The sequence below is a fragment of the Aulonocara sp. 'chitande type north' Nkhata Bay genome, linkage group LG11 (assembly GCF_057382095.1).
Source record: "Aulonocara sp. 'chitande type north' Nkhata Bay isolate Kocher_YH1m ecotype deep benthic linkage group LG11, A_spYH_male_GT1.1, whole genome shotgun sequence".
NCBI lineage: Eukaryota > Metazoa > Chordata > Actinopteri > Cichliformes > Cichlidae > Aulonocara > Aulonocara sp. 'chitande type north' Nkhata Bay.
In genome coordinates this window covers 23,022,404-23,049,499 of record NC_141354.1, presented here as the reverse complement: position 1 = coordinate 23,049,499, position 27,096 = coordinate 23,022,404, and the positions used below count along the sequence as shown (strand labels likewise).

At 38.4% G+C, this 27,096-nt stretch overlaps 1 protein-coding gene and 1 long non-coding RNA gene across 2 annotated transcripts in view; one reads left to right on the top strand and one right to left on the bottom strand.

Annotated features, from left to right (window-relative positions):
* The window catches only part of grik3 (glutamate ionotropic receptor kainate type subunit 3), a 97,495-nt gene that overhangs the window by 58,429 nt on the left and 11,970 nt on the right, over nucleotides 1-27,096 (top strand). The window contains exons 3-12 of the mRNA XM_086311173.1: nucleotides 137-394; nucleotides 485-666; nucleotides 3,544-3,597; nucleotides 6,124-6,294; nucleotides 6,887-7,030; nucleotides 11,203-11,310; nucleotides 13,323-13,436; nucleotides 16,009-16,212; nucleotides 21,270-21,493; nucleotides 26,003-26,121. Of these exons, the coding sequence (XP_086167299.1) occupies nucleotides 137-394; nucleotides 485-666; nucleotides 3,544-3,597; nucleotides 6,124-6,294; nucleotides 6,887-7,030; nucleotides 11,203-11,310; nucleotides 13,323-13,436; nucleotides 16,009-16,212; nucleotides 21,270-21,493; nucleotides 26,003-26,121 (1,578 nt within the window). The remainder of the gene's footprint in view (nucleotides 1-136; nucleotides 395-484; nucleotides 667-3,543; nucleotides 3,598-6,123; nucleotides 6,295-6,886; nucleotides 7,031-11,202; nucleotides 11,311-13,322; nucleotides 13,437-16,008; nucleotides 16,213-21,269; nucleotides 21,494-26,002; nucleotides 26,122-27,096) is intronic.
* LOC147318949 (uncharacterized) overlaps nucleotides 132-27,096 on the bottom strand; it is a 130,957-nt gene continuing 103,992 nt past the window's right edge. The window contains exon 3 of the long non-coding RNA XR_015131514.1: nucleotides 132-265. This is a non-coding gene — a long non-coding RNA (uncharacterized LOC147318949). The remainder of the gene's footprint in view (nucleotides 266-27,096) is intronic.

Here is a 27,096-nt window from a genome sequence, read left to right as displayed (position 1 = left end):
AAGGCAGGAATCTGGTTTGTCACACTGTCATTAACTTCATATTAATCTGTGTTTTTGATTTGAGAATTCCCAAATTCTGCTGTGACAGGACATAAGTGAGGTTCTTCTCAAGCTCTTGTCCCTTTCTCCTCTTCAGCTTGTGACCAGCTGTCTTTAGGCGTAGTTGCAATATTTGGGCCCTCACATAGTTCATCATCGAATGCCGTGCAGTCCATCTGCAATGCACTGGAAGTGCCGCATATCCAAGTGCGGTGGAAACATCACCCTATGGACAACAGAGACACCTTTTATGCCAATTTATACCCAGATTACTCATCTTTAAGCTATGCTATCCTGGACCTGGTGCAGTTTCTCAAATGGAAAACAGCTACAGTTGTATATGATGATAGCACAGGTAAACAGACTGGTATATTATAACATGTTACTTCAGTTACTTGGGGTATATGTTATATGATCATTTTTGTACTGTTTCTTGTCTGATAAGGTCTTATAAGACTACAGGAGCTGATAATGGCCCCGTCTAGGTATAACATCCGACTAAAGATCCGCCAGCTTCCTCTCGACACGCAGGATACAAGGCCTCTTCTCAAAGAAATGAAGAGAAGTCGGGAGTTCCGGATCATCTTTGACTGCAGCCACCACATGGCAGCACAGATTCTCAAACAGGTTAGTGTATTTATAAATGGTCCTACTGTCAGATCTCGGAATGGGTAGAGAAATGAAAGGATGTGGTCCTGTTCAATATATTAATTCCCATCAGATTGGTTTTGATTTAAGTTACAGAGGATTACACATGGGACCGGGATTGAAGAACAGTAACAGAAAATGCACCACTAAAAATAAGACAGCAGCAAGCTGCTAGGGAGTATGGGGATTTCCGCAATTACATTATTTCTTTTTTACATCAGTGTGATTCTTGTGCCCAGATCGCTGGTGCTGGTTCCAAAAGGGAAGCACAAAATGGACACAGCACTGCTAAAGTGCTCGTCCAAAATTTGGAACCGCTGATATGAGAGAGACTACAGGAATTTCATCAGCAAATGAAGCCCACAAATTCTGTCTGCAATAATTTCCTTCCTACAAAAATTACCCCAACTTCAGATATATGAAGGTACATAATGTTCACTTCTGAAATCTGTTGAAGGTGAGCTGGTTCTCAATAGGCACCAAGGCAGAACTGACTCGGCCTGCACCAGCGTAAAATTGGTAGAAAATAGGTGAAATTGAGAAAACTTGGATATTCGTTTCATTTGGAGGACATTTGGAATGATTTTCTTGTAATCATGAGCGGAGACTGTCAGTGTCTCCGAATTTTGGTTTTGCCCATTAAATATTTGCAAACTAATACGACACTGTGAATTCCACAAGGAAAAAAGAACAAAATCCACATCCACATTCTTATTCTGTTTGCTAAACTTTTAACTACTCAGACAAAAAAAATGCGATCTGAGAAGTTTTATTATCAAAACTGTATATAGTGTGTTTTGATTCTAATGATTGTCAGTCAACAAAGAGCTGTCACTATGATGCATGGAGCAGAGAATATGTAGGTGGTCTGATGCTCTTTGGATGTCAGGAACAGGCTGGTGGATCCCTCCACCCCCACCCCTCATTCAGTTTGCTGTCAGCTTCTGTTAACATTTTGCCAAATGCATCATCTCCTCAAAAGTTATTTGAATAACTCAGTCCACCCCAGTTATTGAGATCTAAGGTGACATATATTCGCTCTTGGCCAGTCTGCACATCTCGCGCTAAGAAACCAGTGTCCTCTTGAGAGAAGTGATGAGAATGCTATAAGGCAAAAAAGCTCCAGACAGTTGTCTTCCATGACTGAGCCGGCCGGCCAAAGCTTTTACATAGAAATAAGGGCAAACTACATTCATTGCTGACTGCCTTTTATGTGCCATGGATCAATTAAAAAAGCTCCTTAAACGTGCATCTGTCAAAGTGTGTGCTGTACTGTATAGTACTGTGACCTTACATATAAAACGTTATTGTACTTTGCTGTGATACATTCTACAATAAATTTTTTGTGAGAATTTACTTTACGAAAAGTGCATTAGACACAAGTGCATCATATTAACTGTCAATCCCAGGTATTCATCCAAGCATTATGTTCAGTATCAATTACATGTCTGATATTTTTTCTTTAATTAATAGTTGGGCCTTTAAAATATCAGAAAATAGCGAATAATTGCTCATCGTAAGTGTCTCGAGACATTAGTGATATATTCAAATTGCTTGTCACATCAAAGAGAACAAAGAAAACACTGATGAGATATAATTTAAGACATTTTTACTTGAGAAATTACTAAAATGATCAGCTGATCTTTTTTTTCCCTCTTTCATATGTTGACTGACTGGCTAACCATTTTACCTTCGATAAAGTCAGCTGTGCATACTGTCAGTTTGGTAAATCTTCTTTATTTGTAATGCATGGAACAATTTTTAAATAGAATGCGGTGTGATTGTCACTTAAGACTTGAAATGCAAAATTTTGAATGGATACCATCTGTGCTTTGATTAGCTGGCAGCATTCACTGTATTTATCAGCTACTATTAAGGCAGACTGGTCCATTTATACATTTACAAAAAGGTTGCTCCAGACTAAGATAATGAGTAAAAATGAAAAGCATTGAATTCATTTGTAATGAGACTTGCATCAGGCTATTCATCATTGCAATCTGGATGATGCGACTGAATTTTACTAAGCTTTACACTCTGACATGCTTTATTGGAATCATTTCTTTTGTCATAACAAAACACTCAGTCCTGTCTTTCTTGCAGCATTCTCAGATTTACAGGTTGTCCTGTCGTCACACTCGTCAGACTGGGCAGGCATATATAATAGAAGATTACCAAAATAAAGAGTAAAATAGAAGGCTGACAGGGTTACGCAGCATCGGGAAAATTACAGTTATTAATGAAAACTCCTTCTTATACTATAAAAAATAAAATAAAATTTCAATGTCATGTGTTTAGCTGTCTATAGATGCAGAAATAAATTTGCTACCACATGAGCATAACGTCTTATTTACATAACCTTGGCTGTTTTTTTTTTTTTTTTTAAACAACAGATGGTACAATTAAATGGGAAACACAGCCACCATGGGAATGTAGTGCCTTTGAATGTAGATGGAGTGAAACAAGTGGCAATGATGGAGTGTTCAGATATGAGGCAAAGATTACCGAGCTCTTTTGATTGAAAGCTCTCTTGTCTGCTGGGATAACGTCACATGCCTCGAGGCATTCCAAACCATTTAAATGCATAGAAAAGCATCAAGCCATTCTGTAATTCTGTGGACCACATATGGTGCAGAAATCCCAGCAAACAGCAGCAGAATCTCACCCGCAAAATTAACAGCATGTTGGTCAACATGCTCGTTAAAACCTCTGTCTTTTCCTGCATTCCTTTAGCATTGTTTACTCTGACAATGCCGTTGATTCTAAAATGCCCTGACACGACACAATTACAGTCTTCTCTGTCCCGTCTCTACTCATTCACACCTTTCTTTCCCATCTTCTGTCTTCATATCCTTTCAGGCCCAGACCATGGGGATGATGACAGAGTATTACCACTATATCTTCACCACTCTGGTAATGTACCATGATTGTTAATGCAAATAGAGTCTCGTTTGTTCTCATCTTCCCACCACTTGAGTTTTTGATGAATAGTGGCTAATTGCCAATGGAGTTTGGATCCAGTCCATAACATCAATTTTGTTTGACAAGCCGAAGGCATAATGGAGTCTTCTGTTTGCTGTAGTAAACACTTCGCTTTATAGTAAAGTCAACAGAAGTCTTTGAGGTAGCAGCATGGGGAGGAAAAAAAGGAAAACAAAAAAAGACAAACAAACAAAAAAAAAACCAAACCCAGCAGATTGAGATTTAAAGCTGAATGTGACTTTCAAGTTGGTACAATCATTGTATATATTAAACACACACACATATATATCCTCTTATGTACTTGCAGTTTATGCAGTCAAGCAGCCAGGTGATAGTCTATATCATTTATATTCAGGCACTCAAGAAACAAAAGAAATCGCTGCACGAAGAAACAATGAATGACTGACTGAAAGAATTTAGGTTGATCATTTAGATATGTTTAACAGCTTTTGAGTATGTAACCGTTTCCCTCCCATCATGAGTATTTTTAGCTCCCGCTCTGATGAAATGATCTCATCTGACTAATACTAGCAGACCCAGCAGGGTACCATTGCTGCTCCCTACTGCAACCCTGACTATCTGGTGACTGAATGAGAATGAATACCAGCGTGTTCGGTGTTGTTCCTTTCATTCCCTGTTATTGTCTTTGTTTCTGCCTCCCTTGTGCACTCCGTCTCTCCGGACTTGACCAGTCTGTTGTGATAATGCAATATGACATAGCGGTCCAGGCGTGATGTGTGTCATCTTTCATGCTCAATAGCGTGTCAATGACATTGTTCTGCTATGTGCCATGTTTGTATAGCAAACTGGTTGGTTTAATAGGGAATGCAAAATGTCTTTTCATCGCCGGTGCACTAGTCTGTGTGTGTAAGTGCAGCAGTTTCCTGGCTTGTTCTCTAGCAAGATATTTACTTGAGGATTAACTGAAAAACTTTTATTTGATATGATTTTTTGCATCAACAATATTTTTCACATAAAGGCACTATATCTTTATAGAATCAGAGTGCGATATCTATCTAAAGCTGCAATATACTGTCATATTGACAGACACCCCATTAAGAAGATTATACCTCGCGGCTTGATTTGATCCAAAATGATGAATACTTGCATGGTGTACATGGCAATACAATTTCCTCTCGATGGAATTCACTGATGTCTGTGTTTTATCTTCTGAGGTGAGGGAAATGCCGACTTATTAGAGCATGAAAAGGTAACAGCAGAGTGGTATCGGGTAATAACTTCCTTGTCCTTTGAAATGAGTCTGTCATAGCTCCCGCATTGCCATAGCTATCTCTGAGAACCTAAAGACAAGAACTTTGTTATGTTTGGTACCTGTACAACACTTCTGTGTGTATATAGATATACATTGGGGTTTTCTGGTAAAGAGATAATTGTACGGTTACACAAAGTTTGCATAGCATATGTGTGCGTGGAAGGCAGCAGTGCAAAATTCAGACTTGTAACAGATTGCTTTTCTGGCATTGCAAAGGGGCTAAAGCAACCCCTTTTCCAAAAATGCAGTGATGTGTAAATCATTGCATTGTGTGCTTGTAGCAAAATCAAAATGAGGGCAACAATAAAATCTCAGCGTTTGTTGTCATTGTTAAAAATAAAGACGTATTATACTAAATTTTCTATCCCAGTATTTTTGGATACATAGATTCAAAGCTAAAAAACCTTAAACCTGATCTGCTGTACTTTATTGCTGTACTGCTTTCTAGTGGGAAGGGGGGGAAAAAGATGAGAAATATTTCAGTGATTCAGAGCAACGACAGTTTTTTAGTAAGTGTCTTACACGCTCTTGTTCTCCCAGCACTAACCCCACAGGGTGCTAATGAAATATCTATGTTCATCCAAATGTCTTTTCCAAGCCCCCTGGCCCATTCTGACACGACATGTGTCAACATGTGACTTCACACTTCAGCTACAATGGCTTCCCCAGAAATTGCAGTGGCTCAAATTGAATTGCTTTTTGCTTATAAGGTACCAAGGGAATGCAAGTGTTGAATTATTAATATTCATTTTTTTTCCTTTCCTTGTTCTTTAATTCTTTCTGAGCCACAAGCAATAATTAGAGTCTTGCCAAATTACAAAAGTACCTATAGAGATCTATTCACATAAAAAAGCAAAATACATCCTGAGCTTTTAGCTTGTGCACTTGGTTCATCATTTTGTAGGAACTAAAGCAACAAAACAAACAAACAAAAACAGTTAACAGGCTGGCTTTAAAAGGATTATCCAGCAACAAAAGCTATTTAGGTCTTTTGAGGTTTGCCTTATGATACAAATACCACTTTCCATGCCATACTTAAATCCTACTTTATTTCACCTTAATAAAGTTATCGCTTTAATCAGCTGCTGTGACATTATCTTTATGTGTGGGATTGAATAAATACTTAAAGACGCTCAGTGGTACTAATTAAGAATCCACTCTTCATTACTTCTGTCCCTCAAAAGGACCTGATGGCCATCGACCTTGAGCCCTATCGCTTCTGTGGCGTCAACATGACTGGTTTCCGCATCCTCAATGTGGAAAACCCTCAAGTTGCTTCCATTACAGAGAAATGGTCAATGGAAAAGCAGATACCACCTAAACCCGATTCAGGCCTGCTGGAGGGCATCATGACGGTATGTGGTATATACTTTTGAAGTCAGTCTTAAAAATCTTTAATCTTGTGTGGTTTGGTACGAAATTACTCTTTACCTCAGGAATTATCTCTGCAGTAAGCTCTTTATTTTGGTCTTGTGCTTTACTGCTAGGCTTCAGCAATGACTGAAAAAAAGACAAAGAAGTTCATCTTACACATGGCTATCCAAAATTATGTGTATATAATAAGAACCAATTATCCTTTGAGATGTATTCATCACTCTTGTTCAGTTTAGTTATTGGGACATTGTACCTTGATACATAGTATATTTTTAGGAAAACAATAGAGATGTAATCTTAATAAAGCTCTTTTGGGGTAGAGTGGAGCAGGATGCTTACAGCGTGAGTGCACCAGCCACACACACACATAAAGGAAACGGAGACCATGTTTATTTTTTACTGTTCTCATCAGTAGTATAAATAAGGCAAGCAAATCAAGGTTGAAGGTTGAATTATTAGTTAGTGTATAATTGATGTGAAAATAATAATAATTAGTAGTAAGACTAACGGTGACTCAACTGTTTATGTCTTTGTAGAGTCTTTAGCTGAAACAATGTTCACCCCTTATTCCAGACAGATGCAGCTCTGACCTATGATGCAGTCCACATTGTTTCCGTCTCATACCAGCACGCTCCTCAGATGACCGTAAACTCACTGCAGTGCCACCGCCACAAACCCTGGAGATTTGGAGGCCGCTTCATGAGTTTCATCAAAGAGGTGATGGGGCATTGGCCTGTTGATATTTGATATAAGTGTTTATATAGAAACATAGTGACTGAGTGGTGAAAAGGACTACGGTGAGCAGAGTGAGAGCCATGTAGTCGTGTGGGACTTGGATATTTACCCAGCAAAATCAATCTTATCCACATACAAAGTGAACCAAGACTTGATAGACACATCAAAGCAGCATTGTTGTCAGCTTTATAAATTCCCTGTATTCATAACCTATTTTCCAGAAAGCATGTACTGTAACCTTTTGAAAACACAACTTGTGTAATCGTCTCTTATTTCATCTAACATGAGGCCCTGACAGTGCCTCAGAATTCAAAGACGAGTCTGTGCAAAGTGAGAGATTAAGGGTGTGCAGAGATGCTACTATTTGTATCTTCATTTGTACAAACAACAGAATCATTTGTATCTGTGTTTTTCACGGGTGTGGTCGTGTGTGGTGGGGAAGAGTTGAAAATGTCAAGTTACATTTTTCTCACTTAAGAAAATAACTCCAGTTAAAGCAAATTTGAATGACTGTACACAGGCTTTACTTTCTAAAGAAGATTCTACAACTGTGGGAAGCCTTTTTTGGTTATTTGGCAAAATGGATGTGTTGGTGGTGTTTGATATATGGTCAATATTTGTGACCAGTTTGTGACTAGTCCTGTGGTCAGCTTTGGTCACTTTTCTTGTAGGAATCTCAAACACCACTATGATAACGGAGAGGAAATTTTCTATGTACATTATAATAACTGACCTGATACCCATTCACTCTTTTATACAAGAAAAGTATTCTGTTACGTAGGGCTGTTCGATATAACGATATATATCAGATGACGATATAAAAACGTCTATCGTTTCATTTTACGCTATCGTTTGTTTCGTGGTGTTGCAAAATAAACTGTTTACGACAATATTTTTTCATCGTTTTGATGGTCACTGTAGTGGCTATATTAATTTCTTAAAGTTCTCTCTTTCTCTTATATTTAATATAACCACACTACGGACGGAAAAGCGCCTGTTTTATGCATTGTGGTTAGCAACAACGATGGTAACAGCACCGCGTGTCCGCTTGTTTATGTTCCACATAAACCTTTCACAATAAAGCTCAAGATCCTGTTGAGACTTTTCAAAATAAACTGAATCACGTGAAAGAGCAGATTATTAACGGATGAGAATAAAAAGAGCCACCAGGTGCTAAAAAATAAACTTTAGACTCAAACGTTAGAACAGGCTTTTCCCCGCAGCACGCCGTGTAATGAATACTCACAAAGAAAACGGCGGCCGTTACAACTTATGTCTAAAAATGTATAGTTTCATGCATCTGTTAAAACACTGGACTCCAGCTACATGACGCGCAGCTGGAAACACTTCACGCAAGACGAGCTGCCCGAGATTCGCAGAATTTACAGAAAATGTTACATCTGTGTGATTTATAACGTTATGGGACAATAGAATTCTTATATCGGGATATGAGATTTTGGTCATATCGCACAGCTCTACTGTTACGTAATTACTTTTCCTAAAAAAAATGCAGTATGCTACTTAATTACTCCTCAGAGAAAGTAATTCAATACACTACTCGTTATATTACAGTCATATTACTCTGTATACTGACTTGAAATGAACATAACTGCCAGTTAATGATATAATCCTCAAGTTACAGTCCTACACAGCGACATAAAATGAGGACGTACATTATGTTTCTTTGAAATTTGTTAAACCCAACGCTGAAAATAGGTAGGACAAAATCACAATAGAGCTGTCATTGTGGATGGTCACCTTCACGTGTTCCCCCCCCAAAAAAAAAAAAAAACATGTTCCCTGTGTCATGCTGTTTCACTTACTCCACTTTGCCTTTAATAAAAGCAGCAAGGGAGCAACGAGTAAACAGTCTCTCTCATTAATGTATGTCCACTGATCTGTATCTGCAACCAAGCTGCAAAGAGAGGGAAGAGTAGACGTCTCTATAGATCCTTGTGTGGTCCATTTGTTGGGCAGGATAACCCCAAATACAGAGTATCAGTTGCCACTCCCTTTCTAGTCTAGATTACCAGGAAAATTAAGTGCAGAGAAAACATCATCTGGCTTGCAGCCTTGTTCAGTGATAAGCACAAGTGGAATTGGGGCTCCAAAGGAAAATAAGTATAACCTTTCTTTGCCCTAATGCATTGCTTTCAGAAAGAAAGTGGGGGTGTGTGGGAGGTTTTAAATGGCCACGACTTGTAGCTCCTCCAAGACTTTGCTTCACCAACAGATGGCATACTTGAAAGAACAAATTCTGGTCTGGTCTTTCTATAAATGGTAGTAGACTCCCAGTAAGCATTCAAATACAGTGTTATAGCCAAATCATCATCTGACTTTGCTGAACAGGAAACACTTTTTTTTGTTTCAAGTGAAAATATAAGGTGGTATGATTTTTGAGTTGCCTGGAGATGCCTTTTTCTTAGTGGCAGGGATAGCAGTGCATGTGCTTATGTGTCTTGGACTTCCCAGCAGTACACTTGAAGAGACCTGAAATTATAAAGCACACTAAGACTGTATTTGCAGTATTTTATTTTCACAGATATCTGAGTTCAGTTCATTTCATTTTAGACGACTCTGTAATTAGAAATTGGATCATTTGATTCATAGAACAAAGGAAGACGGGTGAAGATGGGTAAACTGATGAGTGAAACATACATAAAACGGTGTAACTGTATATTAAGCAGTTTTAATTAAAGCTAATTAGTTTTAATTAAAGTTTTTAATTAATTAATTAAAAGTTTTTTATTGATTAACAGTACTGTATTATTACCTTTTACTCACAATGTTGCTGTTTTTAATCATTTAACAACACTAGGAATTTACTACATATACTATGCACTGAAATGTGATATATATTCTGTTAGTTTTTGGCTACACGTTGCCAACTGGAACAGGAGCTATAAAATCCCGCTGCTGTTTGAGATGCAGTAATAGACACAATTCTCTTTGCCTGCAAAGTCTGCACACCCTATATCTTACAAACGTCTGGTGTCTGTGTGTGTCTGCAGTATTTAGTTTAAAAAAATGCCAGTGTTAGCCATCTTGAAAGGATTAAAGTAAATTCAGTATTATTACATGATTGTTCTTATGCAAACATCGTAAGTCTTAGGTTATGAAAGCTTAAACTCAGGCCTAATTTACGCTTACTTCAAGACAGGAGTGTGACATATTCTGAAGGTCGACTTCGCCCTTTCGATGTGATATGGCTGACGCATTTATGTCACTCTCTGAATTAGAGCTGCTTGAACATACCACCCACCTATATGGCAATAGGCCAGTGGGAATGAGGTATGACAGTGTTTGGAAAAGCAGAGTGCCACAAATTTTTCCTTGAAGCCTCAATATTCTCATGTTCTGGCAAGCTACATGGTGGTTGGACAGCTATAGCCTGTAGTGTTGTCACAGTTTAGATTTTAAACATCAGAAAAGTGTTTATGATATGTAAAGATTCATTACCATGTACAAAGACCCTTTAAAAAAAACCTTACAATGCTGTGGTGTACACACTGGGGTGCAATCGCAACCATAAAACTAAAAGAGACAAAAATAAAATGAGTAGAGTTACTTCCTGAGTTTTTTATGATTGCTGCAATGGTCTGAGGTATGTTCGTGTATTTAGTACGGGCCTGCATGTATTTGCTTGTGCACACGTCTGTGGAGGTGGCAGGTATCAGGGAATCATAATAGGGGGCAGTTGTATGTTTTTCCCCTCATGGGGAATCAAGCAAAGGGAGACGGTTGTTAATTAACTCCATAGTCTGAAGGGAAAATGCGTTGGAGGCAGTGAAATGTAAAATGTAATTAAAAAAGAAAATGCAGCCTGTGTGATTTGTGTTTGTACTTTTGGTTCATGTCTGCGTGGGTGTGAATTTGCTTTCCGTGAACGTCAAAGTATGTTGTAGTGTGTTCTGTTGATAGGACTTAAACATCTTTCTCCGGTTTGTTGTTTCTTACTGTTGTTGACGTACCTTGCACCTTCTAGTTTTTGAAACATGTAGGAGCGGTACAATCAAAATATTATATACAGGTATATGGGTAGATGTGTACTGTATATAGGTGTCAGAAAGTAGGTATGCAGTAGCACTAAATTCTGGAAACATGGGTAGTTTGAGCTCATGCTGGGTAAAATATGTAGATATTTTGTCTTTCAGTCCCACTGGGATGGTTTGACGGGTCGACTGTCCTTCAACAAAACAACTGGTCTACGTACAGACTTTGACCTGGACATCATCAGTCTAAAGGAGGATGGACTTGAAAAGGTAACTATTGTTTAATGTAAATCCTTGTTAGATGAGGTGAAACATACAGCAATGTTTCACGGCAAGGAGTATATAAAATGTAGAATTTTCATCAAAAGAATATATAAAATTGCTCATTAAAATATATATATATATATATATATTTATATATATGCATATTTCTGATTTTTTTAATGTTGAATACACGCACACTTGGCAATATCATTTACCTCCTAACAAGGAAGCAAATTCGCTGTTTCAACATAAGCATAAGTTAGTGGATCATAAAGCAAATTGGATTAGGGTACACATTAGGGTGTTAATTGCTGCCTCTCTTAATGATAATTTGAGGTGATGCCCAAAATGCTGTTTGGTGTTAATGAGCTGTATAAACATGTTTCACACAAAAAGGGGATGTGGGGGACTAAAAGGTTCCTACTGTAGAACTTATTTTATTATACTGGAAGGCCTCTGGATTACAACAGCTATTCTCTACTAAAAGGCTTTCATACATTATGAATACATCAAATAGGGATAAGTCCCATTATGACTTCTTCAAGTACTCCCTAAAGGCTCAAGAATATATAATAGCAGGGGCTTTTCAGCTTGTAACTCCTCTGTTCCAGAATGAAGCTTGTAATACTGCAGCTTTGAAATGATTCTTCTTCCCTCTTTTATTGGCATCTTGTCCTGCATGTGGTCAATTAAGTTGAAGCGCAGTCATCTCCTAAAAGTATTTGATGCCATATTAGTGCATTCTCATTGTGCATCTGACAAATCCCACTCTAATGCATGCTAGGGTTGATCCGGCAGCGTGCTGCAGATTGCTGGAATTTTTTTTTTCCCCTTGTATATCCGTGGAATCGGCTTTGACTGTTTGAGCCTATTAAGATGTGGACTTTTTTCTCAACTAATCCATTGTAATTGAATATTAGCCTAAGTTTGAGCTCACGCTGGAATTATGAACAGGTTCTCAGACTGCCACTTTCACTCAACACTGGCATGCTCAGGAGGGTGAAATAAATGTAATGCTCTCCGTGTGGATGCATGAGTAAATAACTTTTGAATCCAGTCTTTTGCTAATCATGTTTAATGAATTGAGCTAATTGTAATTGGGTACAATTAGAAAGAATTTTGCAAAGCGGAAAGCATTCAGATATTTTTAAATCTCTCTCCTGGAGTCCTGTTTGGTTATGTGACAAGCTGTAACTAATGTGCTTTTCAAATTAGAGCATATGCCTTTATCTGGATTAGGCAGGGAGGACATTAACAAACATTTTTCATGCTTTTTTTCTGGGGTGGGGGTGGGGAGCAAGTTTTTAAATGGATCCACCTCAAGCACAAATCCCAGTGAATATTAAAAGCACTGTCTCTAGTAATAGAGAAAGAGGGAAGAATGGGAGGAGGGTTTGGTGGAGAGCTCGATTTGCAAACAGAGATTGTTACCAACAGCCACAGGACTATTTGTGCTAATGATATGTTCCAGAGAGTGTCTCTACAATATGCAGAGTTTTTTTGCTTCAGGGCTTCATGCATGTATAACTCCTTTTATTTGTTCAAATCTCTTGGCTTATATGAGGCTGTACAGCAAAATTACTTTCACAATGCAGTCCTAATGGCATCCCCATTCTCCAACTTCATTTAAATTTACTGTGAGCTTGTTGTAATATTTGAAATATTCAATATTTCTATTGGTTTAATACACAGTCGTTTCTGTACACATGTTCATATTACATAGATTCTACATTTATATAAAAATGTTTTGATGTGATTTGATTTATCTGACTTATCGCATTGCAGTTCATTGTTCCAGTTTCTTTGATTTACCCATAATGCTTAATGCTTAACTAACCCCCTACTCCCCAAAATATACTGGCCTGCTGATAAAAGGTGACTCAGCCAATCATCTAATGCTGCCAGAGATGTGTTCAGCCTGGCACTAATGTGGGAGATGGTTGCCGGCAGAGTCTGCTAAGGTCATTGCTGATCAACAGAAAAAGAACACTTAGCTACACACTTTTCCTTTTGCACAGGTGGGGAAGTGGAGTGCGTCTGGAGGTCTTAACATCACAGAAGTGCCGAAGCGAAAAGGGATGAACATCACGGATTCTCTGGCTAACCGCTCCCTTGTCATCACCACCATCCTGGTAGGTCACCTGTGTTAGCCTGGCGTAAAATATGCCATACCCTTCATACCTTCCCAGTTGTCCGTCTTATAGATAACACATTGCAATCCAAGCCTTGCCATATATTTACTTCTTTTCATTCTGTTTGGTTCACTGCAGACTAGAATTCTTCAGGCGTGCTTTATACTGAACATACTGCACTATAAGGAAGAGAAGTGGCTGCTAGATACAGTAATATGTTGTACTGACAATTCTAAAAATAACACAAATACTGACACAAATCATAGATATGATAGTAGATATTTTTTTTTTATAGCAAAAGCAACTACACAACACAGACCTGTCAGTTTTGAGAAGCCCTGGGGCAAAGAAAAAAAAAGGAAACAAAAGAGTCAGTGCTACAATAAACTATTCCTGAGAATGCATTAATTACATGTTCAGATAGAAAGAACTTGGCAAGCCCTCCGCCAGATCCACATTACCTTCATTTGTACAGTATTGTAGATTCCCAGTGGTATGTACTTAACACTGTCACTGGCTGTTGGGGTCTTTGTATAGCTATCAGGAAGGTGCTTGCCCAGATGTTCGCCTGTACACCCCTTTGGGACAGCTACACAAGCTACAATGATAAACACTGTTATTAAGCCTATATTGGACTACAAAGCTATAATTATGAGAAGTGAGGTCAAGGTGGGATATAATTAATGCCTATCAGGTGGCATCTATGTTAATACTGTCTTATACAGGAGACATGAAACAAGGATTTTAGTGCTATACTAAAATATACTAGCACTAGTAGTTACAGACTCATTTCTGTGAGAGTGGTGTAGATTTTGGATTTTTTATCTGCACTTCATTTTCTTCTTAAAGAGTATTTCTAACATTTTCCAACATTTTCCTTAATTTGCTTTTTCTTTGGATATCATTTGTTTAAGATCATAAAACTGACTATTTTCAAATTGCCGAAGAGAGCTCCAGCTTTAATATCAATCTCACGTCTTAGTGTAATGGCATTGCATCAAACTGATTCCAGTGAAGCATGGAGAAGACGTCTGACAGCTTTATAGTGATAACTTCGTAGAAGAGATTAAGGCACTTAATGTGTTTTTCCCCTTACATTAATTGTTTGCACTCCATTGCCTGTAATGTCTCTGCGCAGGCCCACCTTCCTTCCCTTTCTGTTATGCACGCCCATGCTGCGATTGTGAGCATAGAACTGGTATAAACACTTTGCTTTGAGTTAAAACCTTGGGGAATAGCAAGAATTGGAAGGCTAGAAACAGATGGTAATGACTTTCTCCCTTAACATGCAAACTTTTTGATCAAGTTAATTGGACAACTTGAGCAAAGTTTGCTGCTAAGCACTTGCTCTCGGAATGCATTGTCATCAAGTATTCATAACTTATTATTTATTTAAAAGGTCATCCCGATTGTAATGTCCAAGTAGCTTCATATTTTGTAGACAAACAAAGATCTTGAGCATTTACTGAACACTTTTATGGGCATGTAAGTTTAACTAGGATGCGTAAAATAAATTATTGCCTGCTTGATACTCGGGTTGCTTTACACCTTCTTTTACAGACAACTGAACAGAATTATAAGTGTAAATTTTTATTTTTTATTTTTCCCACCCCTCATTTTCTCCTAAAATAACTTTCTGGGGGACTAAAAGAGTACTGTGACTTTTTTTTCCCTCCCCCTTCTTGACTACATCATTTTCTTTAGTGCTCTACCAGCTACAGCTGAGGGAAAAAATATAAAGAAAGGGGTCACCTTCGATAGAGAATCAATTACCCTACGTCTCAGCTCAGTTTGTAAATTATACATCTTGCTATTGGAGGCAGTAAATTGTATTACAGCTTTTGCATAAACACACCAACATGTTTTGAAATGCACAGTGAGATATGCTCGTCTATCTGGCAGAGAAATGGTAACAGGCACTAAATAAAGGAAATCATTTATGAGCGGTTCTGCGTTAGTCATTGTCACTGCAGGCATCAGCTCAGTTGCTCTCCCTTGGAGGTTGGTGACAACTGATGAAGGCAACACAGTGGCTATGTTCCATTACACTGCTGCATTCTGTTCCTAATCAAGCTTTTATACAGCTTAAATTATGAGCATCCAGGCAGGATATTACAGGCCAGTAAAGAGTGTCAGCTACCTGACCATAAAATAAACGGTGCACCAGCTATATAGGTCAGTGAGTGGGAGACAGTAGGTTTAGCTATTTGAACACTAACTAAGCTCATTGGTAATATAAATATTCCTTCTGTGTGCATTGCCATCACTATAAGAATCACTAGATGCTGATATAAATACCTGCAATATAAATTTTTTACTTTACATTACCATCTTGTTTTAGCTCGGGTCCCGTTTCTTTAATACTTCAATGTAGGAACAACCTCGGCCTTCTTTCATATTTTACCACTGCCTATATCCACACTGTGTACTTGAATCTGCTGTCACTGCCTGTTAAATGCAACAGCGACTCGTCAGCTCAGATCACTTTGCTTCAATTAGGTTCATGTGCTGAAACAAATTGAAAAAGCTGACCTCACCATTGCTTTTCATTTGATCTTTTTGGTCTGAGCAGGAGGAGCCATATGTCATGCTTAAGAAATCTGACAAGGCGCTGGTTGGGAACGACCGTTTCGAAGGATTCTGCATCGACTTGCTAAAAGAGCTGGCCAACATCCTGGGCTTCACGTATGAGATCCGTCTGGTGCCTGATGGGAAATATGGCTCCCAGGATGACAAGGGCCTGTGGAACGGCATGATTAGGGAACTTATAGAACATGTAAGTTTTACTCCTTGTTGACGTCTTTTTTTGACCAGAAGCATTATATGCTCATATGTGCATAATAGATATATAGCTGTAATCTTTAAAAGACAAAACAAAGCAATAAAAAAAAAAGATACGCCTACCAGAACCTCCAAAGCTTAAGACAAAATGAGGTATGTGTTTAATAGAAGCAAAAACAATCAAATTTGTAATTTTATAGTGGTTATGAACCAGACTATTTTTTATTTGTAGGGAGTTTTTAACAAGAAATCATTTTATTATCAAAGTGTAATGATTTAAACTTTGATTTATATGCTCCAAACAGTCTTTCGCATCATCATGCGCACTTACAAAAGCATGCCATTGAGCTGAATTACAGGTTATGTCCTCCATGTGGGCAGTGATATAGTTATGATTGAGTACAAGTCACAAGGAGCCTACAAAGCTGTCAGTTACATTTATGGCACAATTATGTCAAGGTTGCCTAAAAGTTACAAGTGTGTTGATGTCATTTAGTAAGACAGGCCATTTTGTTCAGCTGGATAAACCACAGATCTAGGATGAGCACGTAACGCTGCATAGATTCAGGGAAACACAATGGCAATCATCTTTCTGAGGGATAGCGACCAATCGTAGCTGTCTATGTCAAACTCAAAGCCTCAGTGGCCATGAAACTGCTTCGCATCGAAGCGATGGTGGCAATTCTCTGCTGGCATTTCATAAGTGTCCCTGTCAGTGCTCTCTCTTTGTCCTCAGCCCCATCGGGTCAGCGCTGTACTCAGCTGAAAACTTGTAATAGCTTAAGTGGCATTTAGTGCAGGGAATCATATGGCAGGAGTCAATGGCTTGGTGCTGAAAGGGTTGGAAAAGGTGGGCTCCCACTGCAGCACTTTATTTCTCCGTCCAAGCTTTTTGCTAGATCCGTGTTGATAACAATAACCTTTAGAGGAACAAATAGATTACCAAAGGGAGAGACAGCTGGCACGAAAAGGAGATGCATGACTCCATCATTAAACAACACATACGTTATTGGTGCATTCTTTGGTTTCAAAGAGAGGACTCACAGGTGGCCACAGAGTCTGTTCATCTGCTTCCAGCCAAATAAAATAAAAATAAAAATAAAAAAAAAACAGTGCAAAACTGTGGCATCTGGTGATTACGACCTTTGCACTCAGCTTAAATATGAACATAAGCTGTTGAACACACATAAACAGCAATGTAACACCATTTAGTCTATAGCTACAGAAAGTGAGAAATTCTTAAGTAACAGAGATTGGAAAAAGGAATAGATTTAAATGCTTTTATGATGCACACATATGGTCTATTTTAACCTTTTTATACCTATTGCTTTTGTAAATAGCAGCAGAAGAGGAGATTGGAATCTATACTGCTGGTTATTGCTTTTACTGGTTCTTATCACATGGCCAAGGATGCAAGACGATTTTTTTGTGGATTTTTAGTCAGTTCTATTTTGTGGTCTAGTGCTTTCCTTACTCCACTGGTATGGATAAGATGATCGTAATTCAGCAGACCTGAAACGTAAACGTTAAGGCAAGCTCAAGAGATCTGACCCTGAGATGATATGGGAGAACTGTAAGGATACAGATTTCTTCAAACTATACTGCAGCTGTATTTTTTCTTTGCTTTGGGTCAAACTGAGACATGCTGTGCAGAAAGTTTCTGTTTTTCTATACATGCATTGGAAGGAGGATATTTCTATAAAACAGATAACAACAAAGAATGTTTTCACCTCTTCTGTTTCTCTCTTAACAATGAGATACAGAAGGTAGCTGACATTTTTTATCTTTTCTCTGTGTATTTATAATTACTTTATGTTAGCCCCCCATTGCTTCCCCTCTTGTGATACAGATAGATAAGCTGTATAACAGTTTATTGCGGCTTAGCGAGATAGAGTCTTAGGTAGAAAGCAGGGAAAATAGTTGGTTTTGAGTGATAAAAATAGTCCTGAAGCACGAGACTTGTACTTTTATTGCTATCAGCTTGCCCACTGTACCCTCAAATCATCACTGCATTGCATAATTGCACAATTGTCTGTTTAAGTGAACAAAATGCAAGTTTTAGTGTTAAATTCATTCATCCCTGTAGCTTACAGAGATTTTCACACTGATAGCTACATGTGGCAGAAATAGAATAAAACCCGTATATATTTTTTAGTATGAAAATGAAAGTCAGTTATGATTTACTCGCCACAGAATTGGAGACTTGAATGAGAAACTGCAGTGTTGCCAAGTGCAACGATTTAGCATTGTGTAACATGTAGCGCTTTATTTTCCTCTGTGCAGTCACAAAGCTCACTGCAGTGCCAAAGGGCATTGTTTAGAAGGTGCTAAATGATGCAACAGGCCTTGTTAAACTTGATTTAGTCACAATAGATGATCACTTTAATCATGCTGTGATGCAAATGTTAAAGGCGTCCTTAACACATCATTTGTTTCTGTCATGGCAATTAATCTTTGCTTCGACAGATACACTGGAAGATTATACTCAGCCCACTTCCTCTTTGTCTACATTGCTACACAGTTGATTAGATTTATTGCACAAGAAGTAGTTACCCTATTTTCAGTTAAATAGCACATTTTCCAAGGCCTCAAAAATCTTATGATCAGCATATGCTAGATGGACAGGTGTCATTTTGATTGCTAGTTATTTTTATCTTTAGTTTTGTATTTATTTATTTATTTTTTATGTGAGACAGCAGCGTGATATGGTGGTGACAGTGACAGACCCATAGCTGCAAGGACAAAAGTTCAGCTGCCACAACAGCAAAAACATGTCCCGCCTGCCAAGGCACCCTTGAGTAAATCACAGTTACACGCCACAACACTCTGAACCTTCAGCTGATGCAAAGTGACAGTTTCTTGATTACACCATCCCTGCCTCATAATTAACCCTTTGTATATTTCGAGACTACATTGTATAGTATAAGAGGTACATCTATGCTCATGTGCTTTGTATGTATTTCACTGTGCATTTATTTTCCACTAGCGGTTTTTTAAATGCATGTAAAAGTGGCTAGGCATACCGTATGTGTTATCTTCCCTCAGCATTCCTATATCAGAAATTGCCGCCTGTTATCTTCAGTAACCATTGCATAGTTCAGAGGAGGGGGTTTCTGCAATTAGAACCCACTCTACTGAAGCAACACACAGTATGCACTTCTATCAGCTCTAAATATTTCATAAAAGGCAGAGATGCACCAGCTGTGAAATTCAGAGCCCATATTGATAGTCACGTTTGAAAAAAAACCAAACAAACAGTTTGACCAGAAGCAGACATGGATCTATTTATTTTTCTCACTTTTTCCATGCACTGGAAACAAAGAAAACTTCCTGATGACCATAAATCAACTTTTTTTAAAACCCATTCAGCTTTACGCACTATCTTTAAAAATACAGTGAGCGTGAAATTGATGTGACACAAGAGATAAACATCAGCCACTGCCATCAGAAAACATCATTTTGTTTGCAGATAGGCTGGTGGCAGCTAACAAGGACGTTTGCTGCAACCAATTATCAGTGCATCCGTAATTAAGAAAAAAAAAAAAAAGGTCAACATGGCAGCAACATATGTCCATCCTATGCAATCCTTATAACCCACTATAAAATGCAGATATTTGGTACTAAAAACTACATCCAAGTGTTTCATCAAGAAATAAAATGTTGGTTGTTCAGTTATTACTAGTTAATGACCTTTTAGTGTGCTATATTTATTCATTTGCAAAATACCGGTAATAAATAGCTACAGACTAAGACTGTTATGCACTCTGCGTTCTGTGTACATTCAGTGGGCTGTAAACATGTAGATCATGATGGTTGTAACTTTATGAATCCTCGAGGCTGTTAGGTACAGAACACCACGACGCCCACCATCTGCAAACCAAGATAACACCAAGCCATGTGGCACATAGCAGGGCACTATCAGGTTATCTTGCTTGTGCCCAGTTTGTGTTGGTAAGCACAAAGCAGAACAAGGACAGGCGGCATGTATATTAGCCCTCCATAGGGATCTGTGGAATCGCATGCTGGCTGACTTTACGGTTGAGTGGCAGCTTGGTTCAAGGCAGTAGAGAAGAGAGGGAGCAGTGTGTGATCTACAAATTTGAATAGTTTAAGAGAAACAGCCGATACACAGCATGATGCGCTGGTTTTCCCATTTTTCTGTCTCTTCAGAAAACGCCACTGTGCATTTAACTACCATGGCGTGGACTGCAGGAGTATGTAATCCGCAGTGCCACATGCAAAGGGAAAATGTTGTCATTCGAACCTTTATTTACTGCGATGTGGTAGTTATCATACGAATCTGATAGAAGAGCTGCCTAGGACACAGAGAAAATGTAATTCATGTTGAGAACAGCCCCAAGATCCTTAGAGGACAACTTGGAATAAAAGTTGTTTTATGGTATCAACTATCAGCAAACATACCACAGAGTATGCTATATAATAGATGAGTTCCAAGAACAGAGAAGTCGAATGGGTGAATCATTTGGGTAATTTTCATTTCATTAGGTTTGCGTAGGTTTAGCAGGTTTAATTCACATAGGACTAGGTCTTGAAGTTTTGCATAAAGTTCCAAAGCAAACACGAGACCTAATTTTATTTTTAAAAAGCTGTACGGTGAACTGATGTATGAGCAAACTCTGGTTCTCTCCCACTGCTCACTATGTAGAAAGTAAAGAAAGCCTCCCCTTGTGAGCTGTGTCGTTTCTTGGAGGAAAGAGGTATTCGTGCGTGAACTAAGCAGCTGGTTTCATTAACCTCCTGTCCAGCCATGGTGCAGGGGAGCAGTGGGGGCTGTCAATACAAATGGTAACATCCAGAATATGTAGTCATACACATATAATAGGTGAATGCACCTCATCCCGACATGTTCAGCCTTGTTCACTGCATGACGCTGTATGGTGTCATATGTCATTCTTGTGACACTATATAAAGCCTCATAAATGGGACCCCATTTCATCTATTGGGAAAATGTGTCTACTTTGATATAACTTGATAACTTGATATAGTCAATAAATATCTATATAAATGTTGTGTTTTTTTCCCCTAATACAGAGAGCAGACTTGGCAGTCGCTCCTCTCACCATCACTTATGTACGTGAAAAATTCATCGACTTCTCCAAGCCTTTCATGAGCATGGGCATCAGCATTTTGTATCGCAAACCCAATACTACCAACAATGGCTTCTTCTCCTTCCTGAACCCCATGACTCCCGACATATGGGTCTACATCCTCCTGGCCTACCTGGGTGTTAGCTGTGTCCTTTTTGTCATTGCCAGGTAAGTGCAAAAGTTACATGCTATTTCTCTGTGAGGTCTTCCAGTAGACATAGTAATTTACTCTATCATCACAGACTGGGGTTCGAGTACCCAAGCCAGTTCATCATACTGCGTTAGTTGCTGGGTAGTGATCAAGGCAGTTTTGTCTGCATGGGCTCTCTTCAGCGCAGCAGTTGGGGAGGAATACAAAAACCTCCAGTTGAGTTGCAAAGTCCTATTCAGAGGGCAATTTCTTGTTTCCTGTGTGCTGTCTTTGGAATTGGCAAAGCATCTTGAACTAACCCTTCAAAAAGTACTCATTTCGCCTCGAGCTAAAATAAGAAAAAATATATATAATTGTCATATTCAGCCATGCAAAAAGAAAAGAATATATACACCTGATGTAAAATTGCATCAGAGTAGGCTATTTATAGTTGATCACCAGCATTCACATATATTATAAATAATGAACTTCCAGGCTGGTACAAGTCAGTCACAGTTTTAATGGAGGGAGATTATCTGTTTGATTGGGTGAGAAGTATCTCACTTGTAAATTATTTTTTTTTGGTCATGAATATGATGAATATCTTTTTAGTGTCATTGTCTGTATTTCCTGCTGCTTCTCATGCAAAGTGGTGCTTGAGGAAGTTATAGAAAAGCGAGCACTGAAAGGAGTTCAGGGGCTTGAGAGCAAACAGCTGCACTCTATCCTCATTTGCTGTTGTGAGACCAAACAAATTCTGGAGTGGCTTCACATAAGTGCAAAATCATCTTAAATTGTTGCATCAAGTTTTTGAAGGCTGGCCTAGATAGCTGAGTCGCATCCCTAAAAGTGCGTCATAATTGAGCATAAAGCAGATGACAGAAAACAGAGAGGGGGCTACTCCAAGCACAAATAGGCCATTTCAAATGCTGGACATTTGCGTCAGTGTATTGTCATCGATATTAGGCAAATAAATATAACAAACATATTAGAAATATATGAAATACAATATTTATGATTTGAAGGATCACTTATTTATCCACAGATAAATAGCATATAAACTATGCTGTAACACTGTGCTGGAAAAATCGCCTATATATTAAAATTAGAGATGATTTCTGAATATTTTTGCCTCACACATTTAAAACCTGAAGATAATACATCCGAAGAAAAAACATTGCCTCACCAATAAATCTGAAAATCTCTGTAACTTGTTGATGTGGATGAGCATTTATACTCTCACTGTCTGTTTAACACGCTTAACACACACAACTAAGCAAGTGTGTGGTTTTACACAACATATTCAATATGTAAAGATATCGTGGCTTCTTGATCCGTTTACATTTATTATACAGAGATATCCAAAGGATCTGAATAGTGATATCCATTCAAAGATCCACTAAGACCATTACCTGACAAAACACAGATCCTACTAAGAATGATTACCTGTGTTTCCAAAGCCTTTTATAGTTTATTCCTCTGTGCTGAGGAGCTCTGTTGTTTTTAAAGAAAACACATTTTTGCACTGGGTGACCTGTTCCTTCATTTCCATGAGCCAGTCTCACTTTCAAAAAGAAATATCCCCACCAAATATACAATTTACTTCTGTTGCCTAAAAACAAATCTCTAAACCACAAAATCCAGCGTTTGCAGGCAAAGATTGGAATCAACACTATATATGTGTTGATTTTAAAACCGTTAGATTTTCACTAAGAACTTGGTCCTTTTGTGGGAATTAAATAAAAAATATAGACTGTTGTTAAAAAAATGTTACAATCCTTAGAACCACAAAGGTGTATTTAGATTAAATGTGCTACATTAAATCAGTTTGCAATATCAGCGCATTTTGCCTTTTTTTTTTTCTTGTCTAGTTAGTCTTGGTATTTGTGTGCTTCCTATGAGATCAACTTTATTTAGAGCTAATTGCAAGACATGTCTTTGGGTAAGCTTTGCTCGCCACATCGAATAAATCACAGATGCTGATTTGGTCCTCCAATGATCCAGACTGAAATCATTCACAGACAACAGGGAGTGCTGTTATTATAGTCTGAAAATAGATGTAATTTAATAACTGGCAGCACTAACATTTCAACAGAAAAAAATTGACAAAAAAGTTAAAAACTGTGCCGAAGTAGTATATATTTAGCAAGCTAATGTTTGTGAATGCAAAAATGAGGCTTTTGCTTTGTTACGTTTAATTACCAAGCTGTCTCCAGGTCATTATTTCTATGGGCATGCAGTTGGTCTAACTATATTCTTGGTCGTGTAGAAATGAAGTTTATTTTCCCTCATAGCCACATTATCAAACACTGTGGAAAGCAGAACCTATAGTCGCTTTCTGCATTTGTAATGGTGGAAAATTAATGGTTATTTGGGACGTGTGCATTTAGCTAAAGAAGGTACACGTATAACAAAGTGAGACCAAAATCTCTAATACTTCAGCCACTGTGTCATCCGTACACTTTTGCTTGGCTACCTACCAACTACAGCGAGAAAATATGATCAAAAAGTCCACATCAAGTGGAAGTATGGCCACAGGAGAATTTACAAAAAAAAATGTTGTATTAGAGTTTCCCTTTTTACTAAAATCACAACTAGTAAATCTAATAACATATATCAGCAACACATGATGTATTGAATGAATCCAAAAAACTGTCGTTTGCAGTCCCTACCCGGGAGAGTACCTTGTTCCGCAGCATCACTCTACTGCATGTAGGCTGCTGCATGAAGTCTGAAACATGCTTATGGCCCTGGTTGACAGCACAACCTTTTTAGACATTAGCAGAGAAATCAGGAGGATTGAATCAGTACTCTCACATTGCCTATGTAGGAGATGCTCTGAAATAATGAAAAAAGGCATTCTGGTTTTCCTCATTTGTGTCCTGTTTAAGTCCTGTTCGTGTATATTTTGGCTGCAAAAATCTCTCCTATTTTCCAAGCCTCTATCACATATTACATGGCCAAGGCTTTCAATTTAAGATTAAAGTAAAACAAAATGAGACTGAAGGAATTCATTAAAATGTTAGAGAGCACCACATTTGTACAACAGCTGCCCAAGGCCTCTTTGATGTCTGCACATGTTATTAAGGGCAGATGAGTCGCGAATGCTAATGGAAACACTTAAAGATAGTAACACTGGTGAGTATATGTGGCTGTTGTCATTTTAGTCTATGGAAAACAACACTTAGGCAAGATCACAGTGGGCAAATACAGTCTTTTAATGTTCATCAGTTCATATATCTGGATGCCTAAATAAGACTAGAATTAATGAATGACGCCTGGAAAAGCCTCTGTCTATTTCATGATTACCCATCGGTTCAGTTCGCCCTCAGATTAAAATAGATTGCTGACATATTAGAAAATATTTCTGCGCTGTGTAATTAGATTGAAGTCTATTAATCTTTTCATAATATACATTCTAGTTAATTCAATCTTTCTAGATTATTCCTGCCATATCCCTTCAGAACAGAAATATGCAACCAAAGATTCAGTATAGGAGAGTCAGTGGACTGTTTTAGTTACTCATTATGTCTAATGCCATATTCTGCCACATTAGCAAATAAGACACGTCGGGGTAATGATGACACAATTCTTGCCACGAGGACGTCAGAATAAAATATAGTTAATATTAATACTTTTTCCCAGCCTCTGTCCTCCTGTGCAGTAAAGTTGCATGGGGTGGAGGGTGGGTGTCACAGATATGGAAAGTTGCACAGGGGTCCTTATTCCTCACATTCTCAAACATGACATTTTACACCCTCTGAAAAATTGTATTTTAATGCTTCAATCGTCACCTTTAACTACAAAGCATGTTGGAATAAGTCAAGGGGGTTTCCAGAGGTAAGGCTTAAAAAACTAGGACCAGTGTATTTACATTTTTGATGTGACATTTGATAATAGTTTGAAAATTTTTTTGCACCTATATAACCATTCCAGCTACTGCATATAAACTATATTATACATATTTCACCCAGACGTTATGGCCATGTTCGTGGCCAAAATAACCGACCGACTCCGGAGTCCCCCATAGTGACTCCCCTTTGTTTTTGTAACTCATTGTTTTTGTGTTAAAGCCCACAAATCTATTGCTTGCATTATTCCTTTGTATTATTAAAAGACTATCAGAGAGCTACTCTTAGTGAAAAAAGGCCTAAAACTAGCTGTACAGTTACTACCCAGAATTAAGGCAGATGATGGAGACAAAATTCTAGATTAATTACTTAATTGATTATTGGTGTTGATCCTTAGCTTGACAGATGTTTGCTTATATGTTCACCAGATCAACTGTAGAGGCTAATAATCAGTCCAAGGTCGTATTTACAGCTTAATTTGCTGCTAATAATCAATTAATCGTGCTTTAAGTAGTGCTTGTAGAGTTGCTGTCTAATGCATCATTATCTCTTTTACTCTAAACCAAAGATGAAACTCTGAAATAGCAGTGCTATTCAACATTGTTCAAGAATGATGTAAAAGATATAATACTATTGTTCTTTGATCTTGTGACTGGTAGAGGTTTTTGACTCCTTTCCAACTTCTCTTAATCCCAGATTCAGTCCATATGAATGGTATGACGCCCATCCTTGCAATCCTGGATCAGATGTGGTGGAGAACAACTTTACCCTGCTCAACAGCTTCTGGTTTGGAGTTGGTTCCTTAATGCAACAAGGTAAGGCGGCGCACACATCCTCTTTCCTGTCAGAAACAATCCTGTCACCCCCACCCTCCTTTTCTCTTCACCACCACCTCCCACTTTCTGCCTCTTTAACTGACAAGCTCCATGATTTCCATTCCGTGACTGTTTCATAAGACATTTACCTGTCAAGAACAACTGCCGAGCTCAGTCTTACATGACAAAGGGAAGCTGTTGTCACCTACCTGCTGTTTAAAAAGGGAAGAGTATGTGCCAGACACTTGTCAGAGATTGGCGGGTAAGGGTGGAACACATCGTTGCATTTATTTCCACGTTACACAGTCACTGGCCCTGCTCAAGAGCTTTCTGAATGTTGAGGACGCAAAGGGTAAGTTGAGGAACATGTTTGACAAATGCCAGCTGTCAGCTATGCTCGAACTGGCTGCTGTGACGTGTTCAGCACTGCTTGGCTTGCGCTAAGAGTGGCCGGGTGTAGAGAATCCATATGCTTCAATTATAACTGTCCAACAAGTAGCCCACCAACTTATGTCACTGTTGATGCCTTATAATTTTGAACTCAGTCATCATATATTTTAGTGTCAGATCAAAAAGCGTATTGTCGATGTAATATTATTAAGTAAAAGCAGAGGGATATAAATAAGTGTTTGCTGTTAGGCCATTGCTAGGTGTCCCTGAAAGGGATAGGTAGGCAAATAAAGGCCCAGAAATAACATAATGAAGTCAACTGTGGAGAAAAAGACCAACGTAACAAAAATGTTTAACCTCAGTGTAACAAGACAAATCAAGGAGGCTTAGTGAGACTCGGCAGTAGATCTTTGCCCGTAAGGATAGCAAACACATTCAGCAATTCATTAAGCACAGAAATTCGGCGGCACTCTTGTGAAACTGCATAGCAGCACTGCCAATTTGCTGGTGCAGTCAGAGGGTTATGAGTATAGCACCAGTGGGCTGGAAGGGAGAGGAGAAAGAAAATCAAAACAAAATGAGCTA